The sequence below is a fragment of the Daphnia magna genome, linkage group LG7 (genome assembly GCF_020631705.1).
Source record: "Daphnia magna isolate NIES linkage group LG7, ASM2063170v1.1, whole genome shotgun sequence".
NCBI lineage: Eukaryota > Metazoa > Arthropoda > Branchiopoda > Diplostraca > Daphniidae > Daphnia > Daphnia magna.
In genome coordinates this window covers 7,170,555-7,192,248 of record NC_059188.1, presented here as the reverse complement: position 1 = coordinate 7,192,248, position 21,694 = coordinate 7,170,555, and the positions used below count along the sequence as shown (strand labels likewise).

The window sequence follows — 21,694 nt, the reverse complement described above, 5'->3', positions numbered from 1 at the left end:
TGGTCGCATGGCTTAGATGGCAAAGCGCCTGCCTAGTAAGTAGGAGATCACGAGTGTGAGTCTCGTTGGGACCTCTTAGTAAATTCTTGTGTAATTAAATTTCTGTGGGAATCTTTAGGGAAGAAATAGATATCGTCTCTAAAAGTTTGTATAAATTGATATACGATATCTAGACTAATGACAATAATTTTGTTACAAAATTATGATATTATCACATGTTTATGATACTTTGAGATTGTAAAGACTGTTGGTTTTCATGATCTGTTTTCATCACATTCAAAGATTTTTAATTGTCAACAGCTTAATTACATCAATGGTCGCATGGCTTAGATGGCAAAGCGCCTGCCTAGTAAGCAGGAGATCACGAGTTCGAGTCTCGTTGGGACCACTTAGTAAATTCTTGTGTAAATAAATTTCTGTGTGAATCTTTAGGGAAGAAATAGATATCGTCTCTAAAAGTTTGTATAAATTGATATACGATATCTAGTCTAATGACAATATTTTTGTTACAAAATTATGATATTATCACATGTTTATGATTGTGACGGACTGCTGTCCGCTGAGGATAATCAATCACGAACACCGTAGACAGCGAAGAATATGTATTCTCGATACGGAATCACGGTACAAGGGAACACGCGCACCTTACAATCGATTAGATTAAACTCAAAATTAAGCACGTAAATCTCTCGATTCGCCGGAATGTTCCGGCCTCGTTGGAATGTCTGGATCGACTGCCCGCTGGTTTTTCTTCTCCTCCCCCGCCACCGTTGCCATATCGCGATTTCTTTCATCACCTGTGCCGATGCACAACAGTCCCGCCCGGCCGATTACGCATCTGAAAATAGACAAAGTTTTACAACAGGGCGGGTTAATTCAGAAGTCGCCGTTTTGACAGAGACACGTCTGACGCAACCATCTTCTCCTGGGAATAGTTTTGACACGGTTCCAGTAAGACATTGTCCGCGGCGAGTGTTCTCATCCATGATGAGCACTCGGTTGCCAACGTGGAGCGAAGGGGTTGCTTGATTCCATTTCTTCCGATCGATTAGGTTCGGAACGTATTCCCGCATCCATCTACGCCAATACTGATTTACAATGAATTGCGACTGCCTGTAGCGTCGTCTGGTCAAGCCACAAAACGCTCCTACGACATCCGGCGGATAATGGGGATGATGGCAGCCGAGAATAAAATGATTTGGCGTTAACGGTTCCGGTTCGGACGGATCACTTGAAACATGCGTGAGAGGGCGAGTGTTGAGAAGCGACGCAACTTCCTTTAATACAGTCAGCAACACCTCGTCATTAACGCTGCGCTCTTCCAGAACAGCGCGCAAAGATTTCTTGCTGGAGCCGACAAGGCGCTCCCACGAACCACCAAAATGCGGGCCTGATGACTGCGAAAATTTCCAATTGATTCCCCGATCGATCATCTCCTCGGTCACCAGCTTTGAGTTGAGGTTCACAATTCCTTCGCGCAACTCCTTCTCTCCCGCAACCAGATTGGTCCCGTTGTCCGAATAAATGGTTGTAGGGTGGCCACGATCAGCAATAAACCGCCGCAGCGCCATGAGAAAGGAGTCGGCGGAGAGAGAGTACACTAATTCCAGGTGTATAGCACGGGTTGAAAAGCACGTAATGAGAAGACCATAACGCTTTTCAGCGCGTCGACCGATCACGGTGTTAAAAGGTCCAAAGAAGTCGAGACCAGATGTTGAAAAGGGTCGAACGAATGGCAGCAGTCTTTCCTTAGGAAGACTGGCCATGATGGGTGGCCGGGGCTGTACACATCTACGTCGACATTTTACGCAACGCGCCAAGGTTTTCCGAATGGACCTGCGACCTTTAGTTAAATAATACTTCCTTCTGACAATTGAAAGAGTGTGTTCTACTCCCGCATGATTAATTTCGTTATGAGCATCAGCAACAATCAGCGAGGTCAGACGATGATCCGAGGGAAGAATAACGGGTTGTCGCGCGTGCTGTGGCAGCTTGGCATGTTTAAGACGGCCATCCACCTTCATTAGCCCGTCCGCAGGATCGATGTAACGATTCACATTACGAAGGACGGAATCTCTCGGAATTAGCTTCCCACTTCTGAGAGCGATGATTTCTTCCGGAAACGCTTCCTCGGCGGCAACAATGATGCACGTCCGCATTGCTTGCTTTAATTCATCATCAGTGATTGGCAACTCCAAATTGGCTCCTTTGCGCAATGACAAGGCTACATCACGCTTTAATCGAGCAAGACCATCTTGACTATCCGCAATCAACTTTGAAACGGCTGGCAATGAGGTTTTGACGGGAAGGGAGAAAAAATCTAGGGCACAAACCGACAGTGCTATGGATGGGTCAGGATCTTCTGCTTGGTTGAGCGACGCAGTCAAAACTTGTGCTGCTGACAACTGCGACTGGGACGGGCCGGTTAGCCACCGACTATTGGATTTGAAGCAGTCAGGGGTGATGCCTCTAGTGCAGTCATCGGCCGGATTATCCTTACCAGATATGAATTTCCACTGCTCGGGACTAGAGTGACGGAGAATTTCGCCGATTCTGTTGGCCACGAAAGTTGGATGCTTGTGATGTGAAGAATTTATCTGGTGAAGCACGATTTCGGAGTCAGTTCGGTATTCGATGGATGATATCGGGATGCGCATTTCTCTTATGATGGATTTCGTCATTCTGATCGCTAGTACCGCCGCTTGTAGCTCCAGTCTGGGAATACTTAGGATGCTGGTGGGTGCGATGCAGCCCTTCGCCATAACGAAGTCGAGGTGCATTTTGCCGTGACAGGTTGTCTTTAGGTAAGCCACAGCTCCGAACGCAAGGAGAGATGAGTCCGAGAAAACGATGAGGTCAAATATGCAATCTGCGCGCTTCTCGTCACTCGACCGAAAACATCGCCTAATGGAAATTTGAGAGAGAGATGACAATGAGCCGGCCCATACATTCCACTTTGCCAGAATGCACTCTGGTAAAGGCTCGTCCCACCCAATCGGCTTCTTATAGGGGGGAATCCTTGACCGTAGTTTGCACGTTTCTTGAAAGAGTAGCTTTGCATACGTAATGACCGGAAGGCAAATTCCTAATGGGTCAAATTCTCTTGACATCGCCGACAACAACTCCCGTTTCGTCATGATTGGAGGCAGCTCTTTAATTCTCAATTTGTAACAGTCGCTGTTGCAGTCCCATGCGAGCCCCAAAATGTATTCTGTCGGTAAGGCGCCATAATTTAAGTCAAGGATCGATGCGGCTCGGTCTTCCGCTGGGATTGTTTCTAGGACTCGTTTAGATGAGGACGCAAAGCCCGTTAATTTAAAACCACCGATCGCCAGCGATTCTGTGACGTCCTTTGCGAATTTTATGGCTTCCTTTTCGGTGTCGAACGAGTCACTTAAATTATCAGCGTAAAAATTTTGCCTTATTCGCGATGCAACTTCGGGATAATTTCTGTTTTGACTGACCGCATGCTGCAAGACCCAAATTGCCGTGGTTGATGCATGAACTGCCCCAAATACCAAGGTCGTCATTTGATATGTCTTCAGTGGTTTATTGCTTCCGAATTCGCGGAAGACAAATCATTGGAGAGACTGATGTTTTTCTGGAATTCCGACGCGATGATAAAAGGCCGCTATATCCGCAGAAAGCGCAAAAAGACATTCCCTCGATCGTAGAAGCACTCCTATTAGCTTTGGGAGCAACGGCGGCCCACGGAGAAGTTGGGTGTTGAGCGAGACTTGACAAAAACTCGCAGCACAATCCATAACCACTCTGATTTTTCCTGGTTTGTTTGGATTTTCAACGAAGTGATGCGGCAAATACCATATCATTCCTTCCGGCTTGTTGATTGCAGACGAGTTTACCTTTACAGCGGTGCCGGAATCAATAAGCTTTTTTACGATGAGATTGTATTTGTCCGCATAATGTTGGTTTTCCGGCAGCGAGAGACGTCGTTCCATCCCATAATACCTAGACACAGCCTGTTTTCTTTTATTAGGGAAGACAAAGCCTTCTGAGCGTAGAGGGAGGTCCACCTGCCATCCGCACCCGATGAAAATTGCTGATGATTCGAGCACGGCTATTACTTGAGCATCTTCGGCCGAGGTGATCGTGGGAGCATAAACATCCGTACCGAAAGACTCGGTAGAGTGAAATTGTTCTACGAGATTACATAGCGCCTCATCATGGGAAACTGAGTGAATGTCGATATATAATTTCTTGCTTGGCCCGGCCACAAGAAAATTTGGAATTTTTCCCACCACCGACCATCCAAATTGAGTTAGAATCGCTGTAGGGCCGTCATCTTCAATTGATTCCCTAATCTCCTTTTGTATATGGGCCGAAAGTTGGTCCGCTCCAATCAATACACCAACTTGAGAAGAGTCTATTGCTGGCAAATTTAAGTCTGCAAGATGAGCCCAGTGTGTCTTCAGTTTTGGCCAATCGATCTTTCTAGGTGATAGACTGATTTTTGGAACGAGAAAAGCTTCACTGATGGAGGCTTCATAGTTCATAGACGCAATGCGGAACGAAGCGACCTTAGAGTCGATGGTGATTGAATCATTGAAGTTACCGAAGCGGATACGAAAGGTGGGTCCTGTCAAATTTAAAGTTTCTGCGAAAGCGTTCGTAATGAGCGTGGCCTCGCTCCCCGGATCTAATACCAAAAATGTTTCGGCGACGGACTCATTACCTTTTACAGTGACGGGTAGGATGGCTAGCAATACGGGACGTATGCGGTTCGGGTTAGGTGCACGAATCGTTAATACATTTAGAGATTCGTTACCTTGACTTTTTGCAGACGGAAATTGGCGATCGGCTCCGTGTAAGAGAGTGTTGTGGGCCTTTCCCCAGTCCTTACATTTCACGTCAGTGCGGGAGCAATTTCTTCCGTAGTGGCCTTGTGTCAAGCATTTGAAACAAAAATTGTTGTCGGCGCAGAGAGCTGCTCGTTTGTTGACCAACATTTTCTTGAAAACGTTGCAATACTCGAGGCGATGACCAGGATTGGCACTGCAGGCAGGGCACTGCGGAGCTGCTACCCTTTCTTGAATTCCGTTCGTCAACACAGTAGGTCCACGATAACCACTGCTACCAGGTTGACCATAGCCGCCTTGCTGCCGAGGGTGAATATTATGGGCGGGTTTATTAACGGTATCTCCGGCCACGGAAAGTCGAATTCCGCGATACTCTTCTGCTCCGACAGCGATATCAATCCACTTGTCGAAATCTCGTAGCGATGGTAGATTCGGACGAAGGGAATATGCATATTTTCCCCAGTCGATTTGAAGCTGAATTGGAAGCTTTGAGGCGAGCGAGGTGATGACGGTTGAAAACGTAAACTCCTTTGAGTGCTCAACGGAAACGCTCGATACGGCATCACGGACATCTGCCGCTAAAGTGAAGAGCGAATTAAAGTCCCCGGTTTTGAAAGGCTGGACTTGGAGAAGGTGCTGGTTATGCGCCTGCATTATAAGACCTGGATTTCCATATTTAACTTCTAATTCAATCCAAGCCGACTCAAATGCATATGATCCGTTGAAAATGTGGTCCATCCTTTTCCGAATATCTTCAGTAATGTTGTCTTGAAGGCCCAAAAGCTTGTAGGAGTCAGGGATGTTCGCGTCGCGAACGGTGGCGTGAATACCGTGCGCGAATCTTTGCCATTTTCGCGGATCCCCGTTGAATTTTTCGACGATAATCTTTGGCCAACGACTTGGCGGAGCGAATGTTGCCGATCTTTCGTTTGCTTCTACGGGTCGTAAGTTTCCGACGGTATCCATATTGCGCTTTGGTGTGGATGAAAGGATTGGGTTTCCTTGAATCGATCCATCGAGCGCACCAGCCAAGACCCTTTCGCGCTCGATTGCCATTTTAAGATCTTCTTCTTCTCTCTCGCATTGACGCAAAAGATCATCCATCTTGCGGGAACGTTCAACCTTTTTCCTTTCGAGTTCGAATTCAAGTTCAATTCTTCGTCGTTTCGCTTTATTGGCCTCGTTAGGCTCGGTTTGGTTATTGACGCCACCAGTTGAGCCCAAAATTAATGGGTCGATGGGAGGATCGGCCGGCGTGGTCCTGTGAACAGGTCGTTGGTTTATTTCATTATGCTCTGGACCGCTATCCCGATCTTCTTCTGCTCCAGTGGATTCAGTCGGGGGATGCTGCTGCAGAGCTTGATCAATATTCGAGTCTTCAACGATCCATCCTTCTAAGCGCGGGTTAGTGCCGGGTTGTAAATACCCTCCAATGGCAAGCCGTGCTTGCCTATTTACCGCAGCAACGCCTTGGATGTAGTCCTCTGCTGCCGCTCTTTCTTGATCATCCAGCTCTCCCGCGATGACGTACCGCTCGTTTATCGCCGTGACACGCTCTAGCGCAGCTTCAAGATCCGTTGACAACACCACGAATCCAGCTTGCGCTGCCCGCCTGTTAATCATGTTGTACACTCGCGTAACGAGGTTCGTGTGCTGGCGTTTTGCAGTGGTTCGTAGCCGGAACAAATCCGGGGCATTCATTAATTCCAGGTCGTCCATGGCGTCGGAAGATTGTGGACGTACGTCGCACGGACAGTGAGTTAAATTTTTCTCAGAGACTTTCGAACAAGGCGTGTTCGAAACGAGGGACTGTGCTCGTTGCCGTACGTTCGTGTTCGTATGCTCGATCTGGGTAGGTAAAAACAATTGTTAATTATCGAAACGTAGAAGCAATTAGTTTTCTTAAGCAGTATAGACACCCTTTCGGACGAGAATTATTCGAAACGAGTATGTGTGTTCGAAGGCCGTATGTTCGTGTTCATATGTTCGATCTGGAGGTAAAAAGGAATTATTAATTATCAAAATATAAGGCTAACAGGTTTTCGTGAACAGTATACCTGTAAACCCTTTCGGAATAGAATTGTTCGAAACGAGTGCTGGGTATGTTCGAAAGTTGAATGTTTGTGTTCGTAGGTTCGACCTGTGTAGGTAAAAACATCATAATCATAAATTTTAGGTAAACAAGCGAATAATTTCCAGTAACATAACTTAACGGGGATGACAATTTCCAGTGGTTAAAATAATTTAAAAACAATGTGCGTTTATTACAGATACGAGGCCAGCGTGTTTGTAGCAAAGGCCAGAGGCGGCAGCCCCGTTTATCTCGTTTGAAGTAGCCTCTTTAAGGATTAATTTAATGTTAATTTCCTCCACTGTGTTTATTGTTGACCGTTATAATTTAAAGTACAAAGTTCAAATAGTAGTTCAAATATTTCATGATTGCGGTTCGTTTATAGCAAATTAAATAACCGGCCACCGAAAAACCACCCTTCAATGTTTTGTAAAACATTGCCGAAAAAAATAAACATTCGCATTAAGCACATATGCGTCTACCAATACGAATTATTTAAACCCACGGTTGACTTACTTATATCTTTCCCGAAAACGTTCGCCATCGCACGGCCATATTCTTTCTATTTCTATTCGTTTCTTTCTATTAGTTCGTTCGATACCCTCATTTAACTATAGAAACGGTATTTCAAATAAGGTCGTCGTTATGATGGAGATAGAACGTCAATGAATGAAGAGCCATCCATGTCCTGTTGCTACGCCGTTTGATTAGATCCCCCCATTTGATGACGAACAGCTTCATCTCTCCATAAAATAATAAAACATTGGGGAAAACTAATCAGCCCAAGGAAGGGTAAAAGATGAGAGAAGACGACCCTTCCGGGATGCTATTATTTTGTATGTTAGAGCCCCACAAAATGTCCCTTTGTATAAAAAAAAATAAAAGGAAAAGTATATAACTTAGCATAAAGAAAACTTAAATGAATTGGCCGTCGACTTTTACAACGGGGAGGGGGGGTAAGGAAAAGAAAAGGATCGGTGGGAAGAGGTGGAGTTCGAAGTTTGTTCTTTCGCGCGACGAAATAGATAAAGAGAGGAGGTAGGGTTCGAAAAGGGACCTCGTGGTCGTGACGTGAATTTCGGTATCGACGATATTTATTGCTCGCTCAGCGTGCGTTCACACCCAATATGAAAAATTCGTTGACTTACCTACGATAAGAATTTTGCCACGTTAGGAAGACGTGCAGGGACGTGAAGTTCGATCCCGGGTTTCGGCACCAATGTGACGGACTGCTGTCCGCTGAGGATAATCAATCACGAACACCGTAGACAGCGAAGAATATGTATTCTCGATACGGAATCACGGTACAAGGGAACACGCGCACCTTACAATCGATTAGATTAAACTCAAAATTAAGCACGTAAATCTCTCGATTCGCCGGAATGTTCCGGCCTCGTTGGAATGTCTGGATCGACTGCCCGCTGGTTTTTCTTCTCCTCCCCCGCCACCGTTGCCATATCGCGATTTCTTTCATCACCTGTGCCGATGCACAACAATGATACTTTGAGATTGTAAATACTGTTGGTTTTCATGATCTGTTTTCATCACATTCAAAGAATTTTAATTTTCAACAGCTTAATTACATCAATGGTCGCATGGCTTAGATGGCCAAGCGCCTGCCTAGTAAGCAGGAGATCACGAGTTCGAGTCTCGTTGGGACCTATTAGAATATTCTTGTGAATATTAATTTCTGTGTGAATCTTTAGGGAAGAAATAGATATCGTCTCTAAAAGTTTGTATAAATTGATATACGATATCTAGTCTAATGACAATAATTTTGTTACAAAATTATGATATTATCACATGTTTATGATACTATGAGATTGTAAAGACTGTTGGTTTTCATGATCTGTTTTCATCACATTCAAAGATTTTTAATTGTCAACAGCTTAATCACCTTAATGATCGCATGGCTTAGATGGCAAAGTGCCTGCCTTGTAAGCAGGAGCTCACGAGTTCGATTCTCGTTAGGACCTATTAGTAAATTCTTGTGAATTAGATTTCTTTGTTAATCTTTATGGTTTCAATAGATATCGTCTCTAAAAGTTTGTATAAATTGATATACGATATCTAGTCTAATGACAATAATTTTGTTACAAAATTATGATATTATCACATGTTTATGATACTTTGAGATTGTAAAGACTGTTGGTTTTCATGATCTGTTTTCATCACATTCAAAGATTTTTAATTGTCAACAGCTTAATTACATCAATGGTCGCATGGGGTTTTCATGATGTTTTCATCACATTCAAAGATTTTTAATTGTCAACAGCTTAATTACATCAATGGTCGCATGGCTTAGATGGCAAATCGCCGGCCTAGTAAGCAGGAGATCACGGGTTCGAGTTTCGTAGGGACCTAATAGTAAATTCTTATGTAATTAAATTTCTGTGTTAATCTTTAGGGTTTAAAAAGATATCTTCACTAAAAGTTTGTATAAATTGATATACGATATCTAGTCTAATGACAATAATTTTGTTACAAAATTATGATATTATCACATGTTTATGATACTTTGAGATTGTAAAGACTGTTGGTTTTCATGATCTGTTTTCATCACATTCAAAGATTTTTAATTGTCAACAGCTTAAACAATTCAATGGTCGCATGGCTTAGATGGCAAAGCGCCTGCCTAGTAAGCAGGAGATCACGAGTTCGAGTCTTGTTGGGACATAATAGTAAATTCTTGTGTAATTAAATTTCTGTGTTAATCTTTAGGGTTTAAAAAGATATCATCTCTAAAAGTTTGAATAAATTGATATACGATATCTAGTCTAATGACAATAATTTTGTTACAAAATTATGATATTATCACATGTTTATGATACTTTGAGATTGTAAAGACTGTAGGTTTTCATGATCTGTTTTCATCACATTCAAAGATTTTTAATTGTTAACAGCTTAATTACATCAATGGTCGCATGGCTTAGATGGCAAAGCGCCTGCCTTGTAAGCAGGAGATCACGAGTTCGAGTCTCGTTGGGACCTATTAGAAAATACTTGTGGAAGTAAATTTCTGTGTTAATCTTTAGGGTTTAAATAGATATCGTCTCTAAAAGTTTGTATAAATTGATATACGATATCTAGTCTAATGACAATAATTTTGTTACAAAATTATAATATTATCACATGTTTATGATACTTTGAGATTGTAAAGACTGTTGGTTTTCATGATCTGTTTTCATCACATTCAAAGATTTTTAATTGTCAACAGCTTAATTACATCAATGGTCGCATGGCTTAGATGGCAAAGCTCCTGCCTAGTAAGCAGGAGATCACGAGTTCCAGTCTCGTTGGTTCCTATTAGAAAATTCTTGTGAACATTAATTTCTGTGTCAATCTTTAGGGAATAAATAGATATCGTCTCTAAAAGTTTGTATAAATTGATATACGATATCTAGTCAAATGACAATAACTTTGTTACAAAATTATGATATTATCACATGTTTATGATACTTTGAGATTGTAAAGACTGTTGGTTTTCATGATCTGTTTTCATCACATTCAAAGATTTTTAATTGTTAACAGCTTAATTACATCAATGGTCGCATGGCTTAGATGGCAAAGCGCCTGCCTAGTAAGCAGGAGATCACGAGTTCGAGTCTCGTTGGGACCTATTAGTAAATTCTTGTGTAATTAAATTTCTTTGTTAATCTTTAGGGTTTAAATAGATATCGTCTCTAAAAGTTTGTATAAATTGTTATACGATATCTAGTCTAATGACAATAATTTTGTTACAAAATTATGATATTATCACATGTTTATGATACTTTGAGATTGTAAAGACTGTTGGTTTTCATGATCTGTTTTCATCACATTCAAAGATTTTTTATTATTGTAAATTCCGTTCTCATCAACTATATAGTGTTGACCTTGTTTATTCAGCTGTTTTATGCAAATTTGGAACTAAGGTGGTGGGCGTATATCTCTGTAGACCTCAGATCTCTTTTAGCTCCCAATCAAGAATGTCGTCAGGCTCAGGATCTGACAAGTCAAACTCTTCAAGCTCTGAGTCTTTCACCGACTCGTCTAGCTCAGATTCTAGTTTTCTTTCAAAGTTCATAGTCAGGGAGCCCTTGTCGTTTTTCACACAAACTTTTTAAGAGAAGGTATGACCCTCAGGTTTGTTTCACGTTGATAGTCCGACCGCGAGATGGCGCGTCTGGTGACTCCAACTGGTCGTGTTCACTCTCTATTGAATCCCAAAGTCGGCGTGATTTGGCCAAAAAATCACAAACCATTTAAGACAAATGTTTTATAAACAGTATTATGCAGAAAAATAAACTTAATTCAACTACATCTTGCCAGACGCTGTAATCGGTCGCTTTTAATGGACCAGACATCGTTGAAATTTTTTTTTTTTTGTATTTTTCACATTTCATTTAAGACACTTAATTTTTTATCAGTAAAATAGATCTAATTAAATTGTTATTATAAGTGAAAGACCAGACGTTAGTTTCCGTTGTTTTAAACACACCAGACACGATAGAACTTCAACTTTTATTCTCTACAACTAGTTTTTTTATCTGGCATCAGTGTAAAAAAAGCCGCTTTTTTTAAAAGAAGGGAACAACTTTCAACATCTGTATTGTTCTTGACTAAATAAACAATTACGTTACAATGATAAAACAATTAAACAAGAGTATTAATTTTTGACAGTTCATTCCTCATCTTCATTGACTTCTTCTTCGCTTTCATTATCCATTTCTTCTGTCTCTGCGTCTTCTTCTTCCTCTTCATTCAATGGCGACCCAGCTACTTGAATGTCTAATAGATTCTTGGGTAGCATTTCACCATCAAACCATTTTAGAGTGAATTGACTTTCACCGAAACGGTCGGGACTAAGATGCCACCCATTTCTTTCAGGTGGAAACATCGTTGACTTGAACGAACTCGCATAATTCCATACAGAGCAAAGACAATTGCCCCTCGAAGAATCAGTTGAAGAGGCTGTTAATCAAGTTTTCCACCTCTTCGTGTCACTCGGTTTCGTTATTCACGAAGAAAAGTCAATAATGTTGCCAACTCAGTCCCTCGAGTACATCGGTTTAGGCATAGATACGATCGCTAGCTCACAGCCAACTATTCAATCCGACTAGTCGCCTGGAAGCTATCGGGGGATGCCTGAAAAGCCAAGGGTTTCCGGATGAAGTCATCGAGCTGTTATTATCCACACCAAGAGCGAATACCAACGCTGCATATCAGTCGGCGTGGGTCAACTGGTGTGATTGGTGCCATAGACGGGATGCTGATCCCATGTCTAGTGGTGTAAAGGAGGAACTAAGCTTCCTGGCCGGAATGTTTAAAGAGGGCAAGAGTTACAACACGACTAATGTTCATAAGTCTATGTTATCCTCCACCCTTAATTTAACCGCTTCAGGCCTCAAGGATGTCGGAAAGCACCCACTAGTAGTCCAGCTGATGAAGGGCATCTACCAAGGCAAGCCCCCGATTCCTAAATACAGCGCTACATGGGACCCATCCGTGGTCATCAATCATTTCGTCTCCACGGCCGGAAGAAATATGTCACTTATCCAACTGGCCCGCAAACAGTCACTCTATTAGCCTTAGCTACACTCCTCAGATGCTCCGAGCTGAATTCCATCCAGCTCGACTCTGTTTCGTTCTCTGCCACAAAAGTATTTTTTAACCTAGGGGTCCTTCGAAAGAGCCAGCGTTCCGGTCCACTCATGAGATACTCGCTGGATGAGTGGGAAAACCCACTTATTTGTACGGTGGCATGCCTCCGCTCTTATTTAGAAAGAACGGCCAACCTTCGGTCATCTCTCAACAATTCAGGCGTGCTTATTGGTTCCAATAAACCTCATAACCCGGTAACGGGTTCTACTATAGGCCGCTGGATCAAAGACCAGCTAAAAGAAGCTGGCATAGACACATCTATCTTCTCGGCTCATTCCACTAGAGAAGCGGCTGCGTCAAAAGCAGCGTCAGCCGGAGTCTCTATTCAGGCGATCCTCAATCAAGGCCATTGGGCCAGCGAGTCAAATTTCTCAAAATTTTATCGCCGGGAGACGTCAACTAATCAAAATCTTATAGAGTCAGCAGGCCTGATGGATTCATCGTCAGACTGGTTTATCCCGATTTTTTTTTCTTATATAACATTTTCCGTTTTATTTATTTAAATTTTATTTATCCTGCTAAATATTGTGCTTTGAAGACACTATATAGTTGATGAGAACGGAATTTACAATAATTGTAATGATTGTACATGTCATGTCATGTCAGTTGTGTGATTATTGGGAATGAAAGTGAATCATCAACTATATCTATCTCCCACCCGCCCTCACCAAGACAAACTAATTATTTTTCTGATTCAATTTCAGACCCGACAATAGGCCTGGATACAATCAGAACTGGACTAAGCGTAACAACAATGGCGGACTGAACAACAAGACTCGAAATTAATATTTCCGTCAAACGGTGTGCGTTTCTTAAAAGATCTGAGGTCTACAGAAATATACGCTCACCACCTTAGTTCCAAATTTGCTTAAAACAGCTAAATAAACAAGGTCAACACTATATAGTTGATGATTCACTTTCATTCCCAATAATCACAATTGTTCTTCACAAGCTTCGCTTGTTCGAATAATTTAGAATTGTTGTAAATTAGAACAGCTTAATTACATCAATGTTTGCATGGCTTAGATGGCAAAGCGCCTGCCTAGTGAGCAGGAGATCACGAGTTCGATTCTCATTGGGACTTATTAGAAAATTCTTGTGTAATTAAATTTCTGTGTGAATCTTTAGGGTTTCAATAGATATCGTCTCTATGAGTTTGTATCAATTGATATACGATATGTAGTCAAATGACAATAACTGTGTTACAAAATTATGATATTATCACATGTTTATGATACTTTGAGATTGTAAAGACTGTTGGTTTTCATGATCTGTTTTCATCACATTCAAAGATTTTTAATTGTTAACAGCTTACATATAACAATGGTCGCATGGCTAAGATGGCAAAGCGCCTGCCTAGTAAGCAGGAGATCACGAGATCGAGTTTGTTGGGACTTATTAGAAAATTCTTGTGTAATGAAATTTCTTTAAATAGATATCGTCTTTAAAACAATGTATCAATTGATATAATATAAAGATGTCGGTATCAAAGCTGTGTAATCACGAGAGAACAAGACCCGAGCAAGACCGTATCGTACGCCTGAGATCTGCACACCGCCTCCACATCGAGCCCCGGGGGGAAGACATCATTGCCAGGTCATTCCATGTCCTTTGGTTTCAATTTTATTATTTTTTTTTTCTTAATTAACTAACTTAACTGTGTGCTGGGTTCTGACATGGCAAAAAGGAAAAGCATGACATAACAGAGGATTGATGGAAAGAAAGAGAATAAGGGGACAATAAACACGATGCCATTTTTTTTTTGTTGAATTTGTTGCGGATCCGGGTAGAACGACGAGGGGCGGCGGCTGCCGGTGCGGCTGGACCATCCGGCGTTGGCGGATTGGGAGCGTAAATTGTTGAGGTGGGTGCGGGAGAATCCGGTGGGCCATGAACAGACGGGGCTGGTGTCGCCGCGGGGTAGTGACGATGCAAAAGACGACGATTGCGGCGGAAGAGCCGACCAGCTGGGGTCTTGATTAAATAATCGCGAAATGGGCCGGTTTCGACGATGATACCAGGGGTTGACCAGCGTTTAGTTAGGTGGTTTTGGATAACAACGGAATCACCTATGGAAAACGGAGGGAGAGGGTGCGCGTGCGGGTTGAATTAGGCAGCACGAAGGGTGCGAGCGCGCAAGGCCTGCTTCTCAAGTTGTACAGCCGATTTTTGCCATTCGGGTGCGAATGCGCGGCGGTGGGCAGGAAGGCAATCTCTGATGGGCCGATTAAAAACTAGCTGGGCGGGAGAAGCTCCACCAGACAGCGGAGCGTTGCGGTAGAGTAGGAGGCCTTTGCTGAACTGGTCCATGTCGAAGGAGCCCGCTGACCACGATCCGCGGATGAGCTTTTTCATGCTCTTAACAGATACTTCCGCAAAGCCGTTAGATTGAGGGTATCCTGCGGAGGAAGTGCCATGGCTGATGCCACATTCACGAAGGAAGGATTGAAATTCGTCTGCAGTAAACTGGGTTCCGCAATCCGACCAAAATTTGATTGGTGCACCCGTGCCAAAGGAGAAAAAGGAGCGGACAGCGTCGACCACCTGGCGCGCAGAGGTGTTCTTGTCCGGAAATGGGATGACATGAGGCCATCCACTGAATTGGTCTGCGAGAATTAGGAAGTCGCGACCCTTGTGGCATCCTAGGTCTGCGTGGACAAATTCGAACGGCCGCGACGCTTTCTGGTGTGGCAGCAAAGGTTCCGGTGGATGTGAGGGAAGATGTTCAGCGCAAGTGTGGCAAGCACGGGCTGTGGTAATGATCTCGCTATCCATGGACAGCCAATACATGGTCTGGCGGGCCCGTTGCCGTAGTTTTGTTGCACCCTGGTACATCAAGAGGAGATTTTGGAGGACCTTGCGACGAACGGCCTCCGGAATGACGAAACGACAGCCCATCACGATGATATCGTCGTCTTTGTCGATGGCGAGAAGGCTTCTGACGCACCAGAAAGGACAAAGGGGCAACGGTAAGTTGCATTTCTCGTTGGGAAAACCGCATCGGATGACGTTACGTAAAGCAATCATGACAGGGTCAACCGCGGCGGCAGCTGACACTTTGTCTAAAAGCGGGTCGCTTGTGCAGGGGTCTGAGCCGTCGATGGTGGATACCAGCGCCACACGGGTGGAGAATGATGCTGGGCCTTCCGCCAGTTCATCCACTGGATATACGGGCTGGATAGGGGAACGCGAGAGGGCGTCGGCCCTTAAATTCTCCTTTCCAGGGATCCAGCGGGCAGTGAACGCAAAACGCTGCATTTTTAGACGCAGGCGCAGGATCCGCGGGTTGTCCAGTTTGTCTAAGTTGTAATCGTTTAGGATCGGGATGAGCAGCCGATGATCCGTGAGGAGGAGGAATGATGGGAGGCCTTCCAAAAATTGCCGACACTTCCGCATAGCCCTGGCGCCCAGGCACTCCAGCTCGATCATGGCGTAGCGTGTCTCCGCGTCTGATATTAAACGTGACCCTGCCTGGACCACGTTCCATTTCCCATTTGGACCTTGCCAACGGAGGATGAAACCGAGACCTCTCAGGCGGGAGGCATCGACATGGAGGGCCGTGGGTAGCGCTGGGTCGTAAAAAGACAGCTCGGCGGAAGACGATAGTTCTGAGCGGGCAGCGTTGAAGGCGGCTTCGTGCTGTGTTGTCCATTCCCAATGATAACTCTTTTTTAGGAGGGGAGCAAGGGGAGCGAGTGCTGCCGCTAAATTGTCGGAGAAATTGCCCATCTGCTGGCATAGACCATGGAATGCTCTCATTTCCGTTATGTTGGTGGGGTTAGGAAACCAACTGATGGCTGATAAGAGTTCCGGGTTGGGCCGGAAGCCGGTGCTGCTCAGGATATAGCCGCCAAACAGAACGGACGGCTGCGCAAATTTGATTTTACTGGTGTTGATGGCGATTTGATTGTCGGCAGCGCGCTGGAACACTTGTTTGACGAGAGAAACGTGTTACTCGTACGTTTCGGAGAATATGAGGATGTCTTCGATTATCCGACGGCAATTGGGGATATCAGCGAATACAGCTGAAACGCGTCGGCTGTAGTCGTCGCCGGCGTGGCAAACTCCGAAAGGCAACCGGCGGTACATATAGCGGCCGAACGGGGTAGAGAAGGTGGTCATCGCCACTGACTCGTCGTCTAACGGCACCTGGTGGTATCCCTTTAACGCGTCGATGACAGTGAAGAAGCGCATCCCGGAAGGAATCGAGCGGACAGCCTGAAACGGGGTGGCCGTTTCGAATTTTGGCTGGACGATGAAGGCGTTAAGAGGGGTAAAATCAACGCACACGCGTATGCCGCCGTCCTTTTTCGGAGCAATGACTATAGGGTGGACCCATGCCGTCGGCTCAATGACTCTGCGGATGATTTGTTGCTCTTCGAGCGAATCCAGCTCTGTTTTGAGTTTTGGGAGCAATGGGACGGAGACTGGCCGCGATCCTCTCATCGCGGATGGTATGGCTCCGTCGGATAACTTAAAGTGGCATGGTGGGCCTACCATGGGACGACATATACCGTCAAAGATGAGGGGATGAGCAGCCATTAAGGATTTGAGCCTATTAGCTTTTTCCAAATCCGTAGGATGGGTTGTGATTTGCTGAACGCGCCAATGGGGGTTATCCAGGGGCAGGATGTCGAGTTTTTTTTGCGTGTCTTTTGATAGAACCGGTTGCTGGAGATTTTCAAGGACGTGAATGGTAGTAAGTACTAGTGTTCCTCCGTTGACGGGTTCTACGGTGATAGTTGCCTGAAAGGTGCCATATGACGTTATGGCATCACCAGTCGCCGTTACTGCCCGCGTAGTGATAGGGCAAAGTGGTGTCGTGGTGAACCGCGATTGATGGAGTGCACGTGGCACGGCATCGATTGAAGCGCCCGTGTCGGGCAAGGAAAAATACTGATGTAGGCGTGTCGCTGTCTGCGGGCGAGACGCTGGCTTCAATAAGTTCTCCTGGTAAAATGGATCCGATGACAATGCTTCCCGCTGTTTCGGGTTTCGAAGATTTTCTTGAGCAGACTTTCTGAAAGTGGCCCATTATGCCACAGCCGCCACATTCTTTCCCATTAGCTGGGCACTCAGACTTTGGGTGGAACGATTCGGCTCCGCAGTTCCAACATCCGTGCGGTGGGGCACCTGCTGGTGGGCCGCGCCGGAAGTTGCGTTGGTGAGCTGTATGTGGGGGACGAGATGCGGACTTTGTGTCGGTTTTGGTGGTGTTGTTATTTATTTGCTGGATAGATGGTGAATCGTTCTGCCGTAGGTTAGCTGCCTGCATCAGTGTTGCTTCGGCCGTGCGCAGTGTTGCTAAAGCTTGGTTGAGGGATAGCGTAGCACATTCCTGCAATAATTTGCGCCGAACTTTGTCGCTGTGGACGCCATAAACGATTTGGCCTAGCAAACGGGTATCCTGGCATTTGTTGCAACAATCCGCGTTGAATTCATATTTTTGCGCAAGATCACGAAGCTCGCAAACCCAACTGTCCACGGATTCTTTTTCACGTTGGATACGAAGGGCAAATTGATGGTGCCAAACGTGGCAATTCCTCCCAGCGTTACACCGTTCACGAAGCTTATCGATAATAATAACGGGGTCACCAAGTTCGATGTCAGACAGGCCCATCGTGCAGGTGGCCTGTAACGTGGGCTTTGATAAGCAGGACAGGAGGATATTTGCCTTGTAGGACACGCGCTCCGTTTGAGGAAGGGCTGTATCGATTGTGGATAAGGCCAAAAATATATTCCACTACCGCAGCCAAAGCTCAAAGGAGTCTTTATATTCGTCAAAATCGAACGGTGGCGGGGAGCCGTAGGGCTTGAATGGCTTTGGGGGCATGGTGGAGGACGAAGCACTGTTGCGAACCACACAAAGAATGGTCGTAGGCGGGAACGCGCAAAGACGAAAACATGACAAACAAAAACAAAATGGCGTATAGAAAATGTGCTGCGAGTTATGGCTGAGTTCGAGTGAGATATAGCCAGAGATGCGTCGAAACACACGGGGTAATAGAGTTCACATCCACATTTCAGGTAAGAACGCAGTGTAAATGTCGAAACGCGGGGTAGTGCCGTGCGGTTACAGCTAAGTTAGAGTGGAAGGCTGGTAGTGCCGTGCACAACCACGTGGTGGAAGTCGGCAGGTAGAGTGTGAACGAGAACTTCACAAGGCGATATGAACAATGTTTAGTCGACTTACGAAGGAAACAGTCACGGGAGGAGGGGTGGTGATGATTACCAACTGCGCCATGGAAAGAAGTCGGGATCAAATCTGTGTCATCACGAGAGAACAAGACACGAGCAAGACCGTATCGTACGCCTGAGATCTGCACACCACCCCCACATCGGGCCCCGGGGGGAACACATCATTGCCAGGTCATTCCATATACGATATCTAGTCAAATGACAATAACTGTGTTATAACATTATGATATTATCACATGTTTATGATACTTCGAGATTGTAAAGACTGTTGGTTTTCATGATCTGTTTTCATCAAATTCAAAGATTTTAAATTGTTAACAGCTTAATTACGTCAATGGTCGCATGGCTTAGATGGCAAAGCGCCTGCCTAGTAAGCAGGAGATCACGAGTTCGAGTCTCGTTGGGACCTATTAAGAAATTCATATGTTAATAAATTTCTGTGTAAATCTTTAGGGTTTAAATCGATATCATCTCTAAAACAAAGTCTCAATTGATATTTGATATCTAGTCAAATGACAATAACTGTGTTACAAAATCATGATATTATCACATGTTTATGATACTTTGAGATTGTAAAGACTGTTGGTTTTCAGGATCTGTTTTCATCACATTTAAAGATTTTTTATTGTTTACAGCTTATTTACATCCTTGGTCGCATGGCTTATACGGCAAAGCGCATGCCTTGAAAGCAGGAAATCACGAGTTTAAGTCTCGTTGGGACCTATTAGAAAATTCTTGTGAAATTAAATTTCTGTGTGAATTTTTAGGGTTTAAATAGATATCGTCTCTTAAACAAAGTATCAATTGATATTCGATATCTAGTCAAATGACAATAACTGTGTTACAAAATTATGATATTATCACATGTTTATGATACTTTGAGGTTGTTAAGACTGTTGGTTTTCATGATTTGTTTTCATCACATTCAAAGATTGTTAATTGTTAACAGCTTAATTATCGCAATGGTCGCATGGCTTAGATGGCAAAGTGTATGCTTAGTAAGCAGGAGATCTCGAGTTGGAGTCTCGTTGGTACCTATTAGAGAATTCTTGTGTAATCCCTAAGGGTGTATATGTATATATACCGAAGAAATATAATAATTTTTTTGGTGTGGGGTATAGGGGGTAGGGTAGTAGTAGTAGATCTCAGAAGGTTTAATGTCCATTATGTATTTCCATATACGTTTCTTCCCAGAATGACCAATCGTCCCCAAATTTTTTACAAAATTCTGTCAAAATTTGATACGTGGTATAGTGGTTTTTCATTTGATTCTATTACAGTTTTAAAAAATTAATTTGCGTAATTGTTACCTAGCTGGTTGCCGAATCCTAGGCAGTGAATTCGCTTTTGTTTGCGTAACCTTACAACTGTCAATGCATTGCAGTCAGTGCAGAAGGCTGTATAACAGTCACTAAACAGTAAGTTTTTCTTTAACAAAATGTTTTAAACAGTAGATTTATATATATTTTTTTATATTGCAGTAGTAAACATGCTGCCAGAACGGAGACTATGGAGAAGAAAGTTACACAGCGGCGACAAGATACCTAATTTTTGATGCTATATCCACATGTATTATGGTGGTCATCTGAACAGGTATTGCAGTCACTAAACAGTAAGTTTTTTCTTTAACAAAATGTTTTAAACAGTAGATTTTTATATATTTTTTTATATTGCAGTAGTAAACATGCTGCCAGAACGGAGATTATAGAGAAGAAAGTTACACAGCGGCGACAAGATACCTAATTTTTGATGCTATATCCACATGTATTATGGTGGTCACCTGAACAGGTATTGCAGTCAATAAACAGTAAGTTTTTTCTTTAACAAAATGTTTTTTAAACAGTAGATTTTTATATATTTTTTTATATTGCAGTAGTAAAAATGCTGCCAGAACGGAGACTATGGACAAGAAAGTTACACAGCGGCGACAAGATACCTAATTTTTGATGCTGTATCCACATGTATTAATCTTATCACCTTATCAATTACTAAACACTTTATCAAATCTTATCATGTATTAAATTATCACTTGTATCAAGCTTGAAAAAACTGACAGTTGACATGCTGAAAGTCGTGTCAATAACAAGAGCTGTTCTGCTATTGATATGATGTCCGCTGTGTGGCGCGACATGACGTGTCATTTTTTATAATTTTTTTTTCGTAGAGGCAGAGTTATAAGAGGAGATGGTTATGGCAATCAGTTTTTTTGCCATAATATGGCAACCGGTTTTCCCTCAATAAAAATTCGTGCAGGAACGTAAAAAAAATAATCCTACCCATTCGCCATCTAGCGGCCGATTGCGAACTAGGTTTCCACAATCTAGTTTGCAAAGTAAACATGTCTTTCTCAATTCCTGTTCCTTTATAATTATATTAGATTGAACTAAAAATTGTCTTTTATAAGCTAGTATTACAAAATGTCATGGACTAATTTGTGTTACAGGAGCTGGTCGTGACTTAAAAGAGCCAAGGCTTTGTCCGCAAGTGCTTCAAATATACCGTAGAGGCGCCTGGTGGTGGCTTGGAGCAATATAACAAAATAATTTCGCGCAAGTTTGTTTAAACATTTGTATTGATGCTTACTTTTGACAATCCATTTTTTTCCATGAACAAAAGTTCTTGACAGCTTTTTACTAGTTTTCATGTGATGTGTGTTCATGTGTTCTTTCTTTGGCTAGGTAAAAATTACGAAAGCGTTTTGATTCCGTATGAAATCTTAAGTGGACATATTGCAGTATTATATATGGTAGTGACTCTTCATACTTCATGGAATGAGATCTTCCATATTAAGCTTGCAATTCAGCTTTCCCCTTCATAATAAAGGTATTGATGATTACTCTTCCTGTAAATTGTAAATTAGTTTTTTATAGTTGAATGCCAATTACTCTCTAATTCAAAACTAGTTTATTGGTCCAATAATTGACGCCAATAATTGACGCTTCTGCGAAAAAGCGTAAGTTGAAAG

General features: G+C 43.3%; 1 protein-coding gene, 1 long non-coding RNA gene and 4 other non-coding genes across 6 annotated transcripts; 5 read left to right on the top strand and 1 right to left on the bottom strand.

Moving 5' to 3' along the window:
* The first annotated feature begins 315 nt into the window (after positions 1–315).
* Positions 316–388, top strand: Trnat-agu. The gene has a single exon. It is a non-coding gene; the product is annotated as a tRNA-Thr (tRNA).
* Positions 389–3,578: 3,190 nt separating this feature from the next.
* Positions 3,579–6,652, bottom strand: LOC123474509. The gene has a single exon (XM_045176720.1). The coding sequence runs from the start codon at positions 6,534–6,536 to the stop codon at positions 3,579–3,581; it is 2,958 nt and encodes a 985-aa protein (XP_045032655.1). The 5' UTR covers positions 6,537–6,652.
* Positions 6,653–9,806: 3,154 nt separating this feature from the next.
* Trnat-ugu lies at positions 9,807–9,879 on the top strand. Its single transcript has one exon. It is a non-coding gene; the product is annotated as a tRNA-Thr (tRNA).
* Positions 9,880–10,434: 555 nt separating this feature from the next.
* Trnat-agu lies at positions 10,435–10,507 on the top strand. Its single transcript has one exon. It is a non-coding gene; the product is annotated as a tRNA-Thr (tRNA).
* Positions 10,508–19,065: 8,558 nt separating this feature from the next.
* Trnat-agu lies at positions 19,066–19,138 on the top strand. The gene has a single exon. It is a non-coding gene; the product is annotated as a tRNA-Thr (tRNA).
* A 952-nt stretch (positions 19,139–20,090) lies between these two features.
* On the top strand, positions 20,091–21,137 carry LOC116926786. Its single transcript, XR_006649112.1, has 4 exons — positions 20,091–20,147; positions 20,211–20,341; positions 20,406–20,536; positions 20,603–21,137. It is a non-coding gene; the product is annotated as an uncharacterized LOC116926786 (long non-coding RNA).
* The last annotated feature ends 557 nt before the right edge of the window (positions 21,138–21,694 follow it).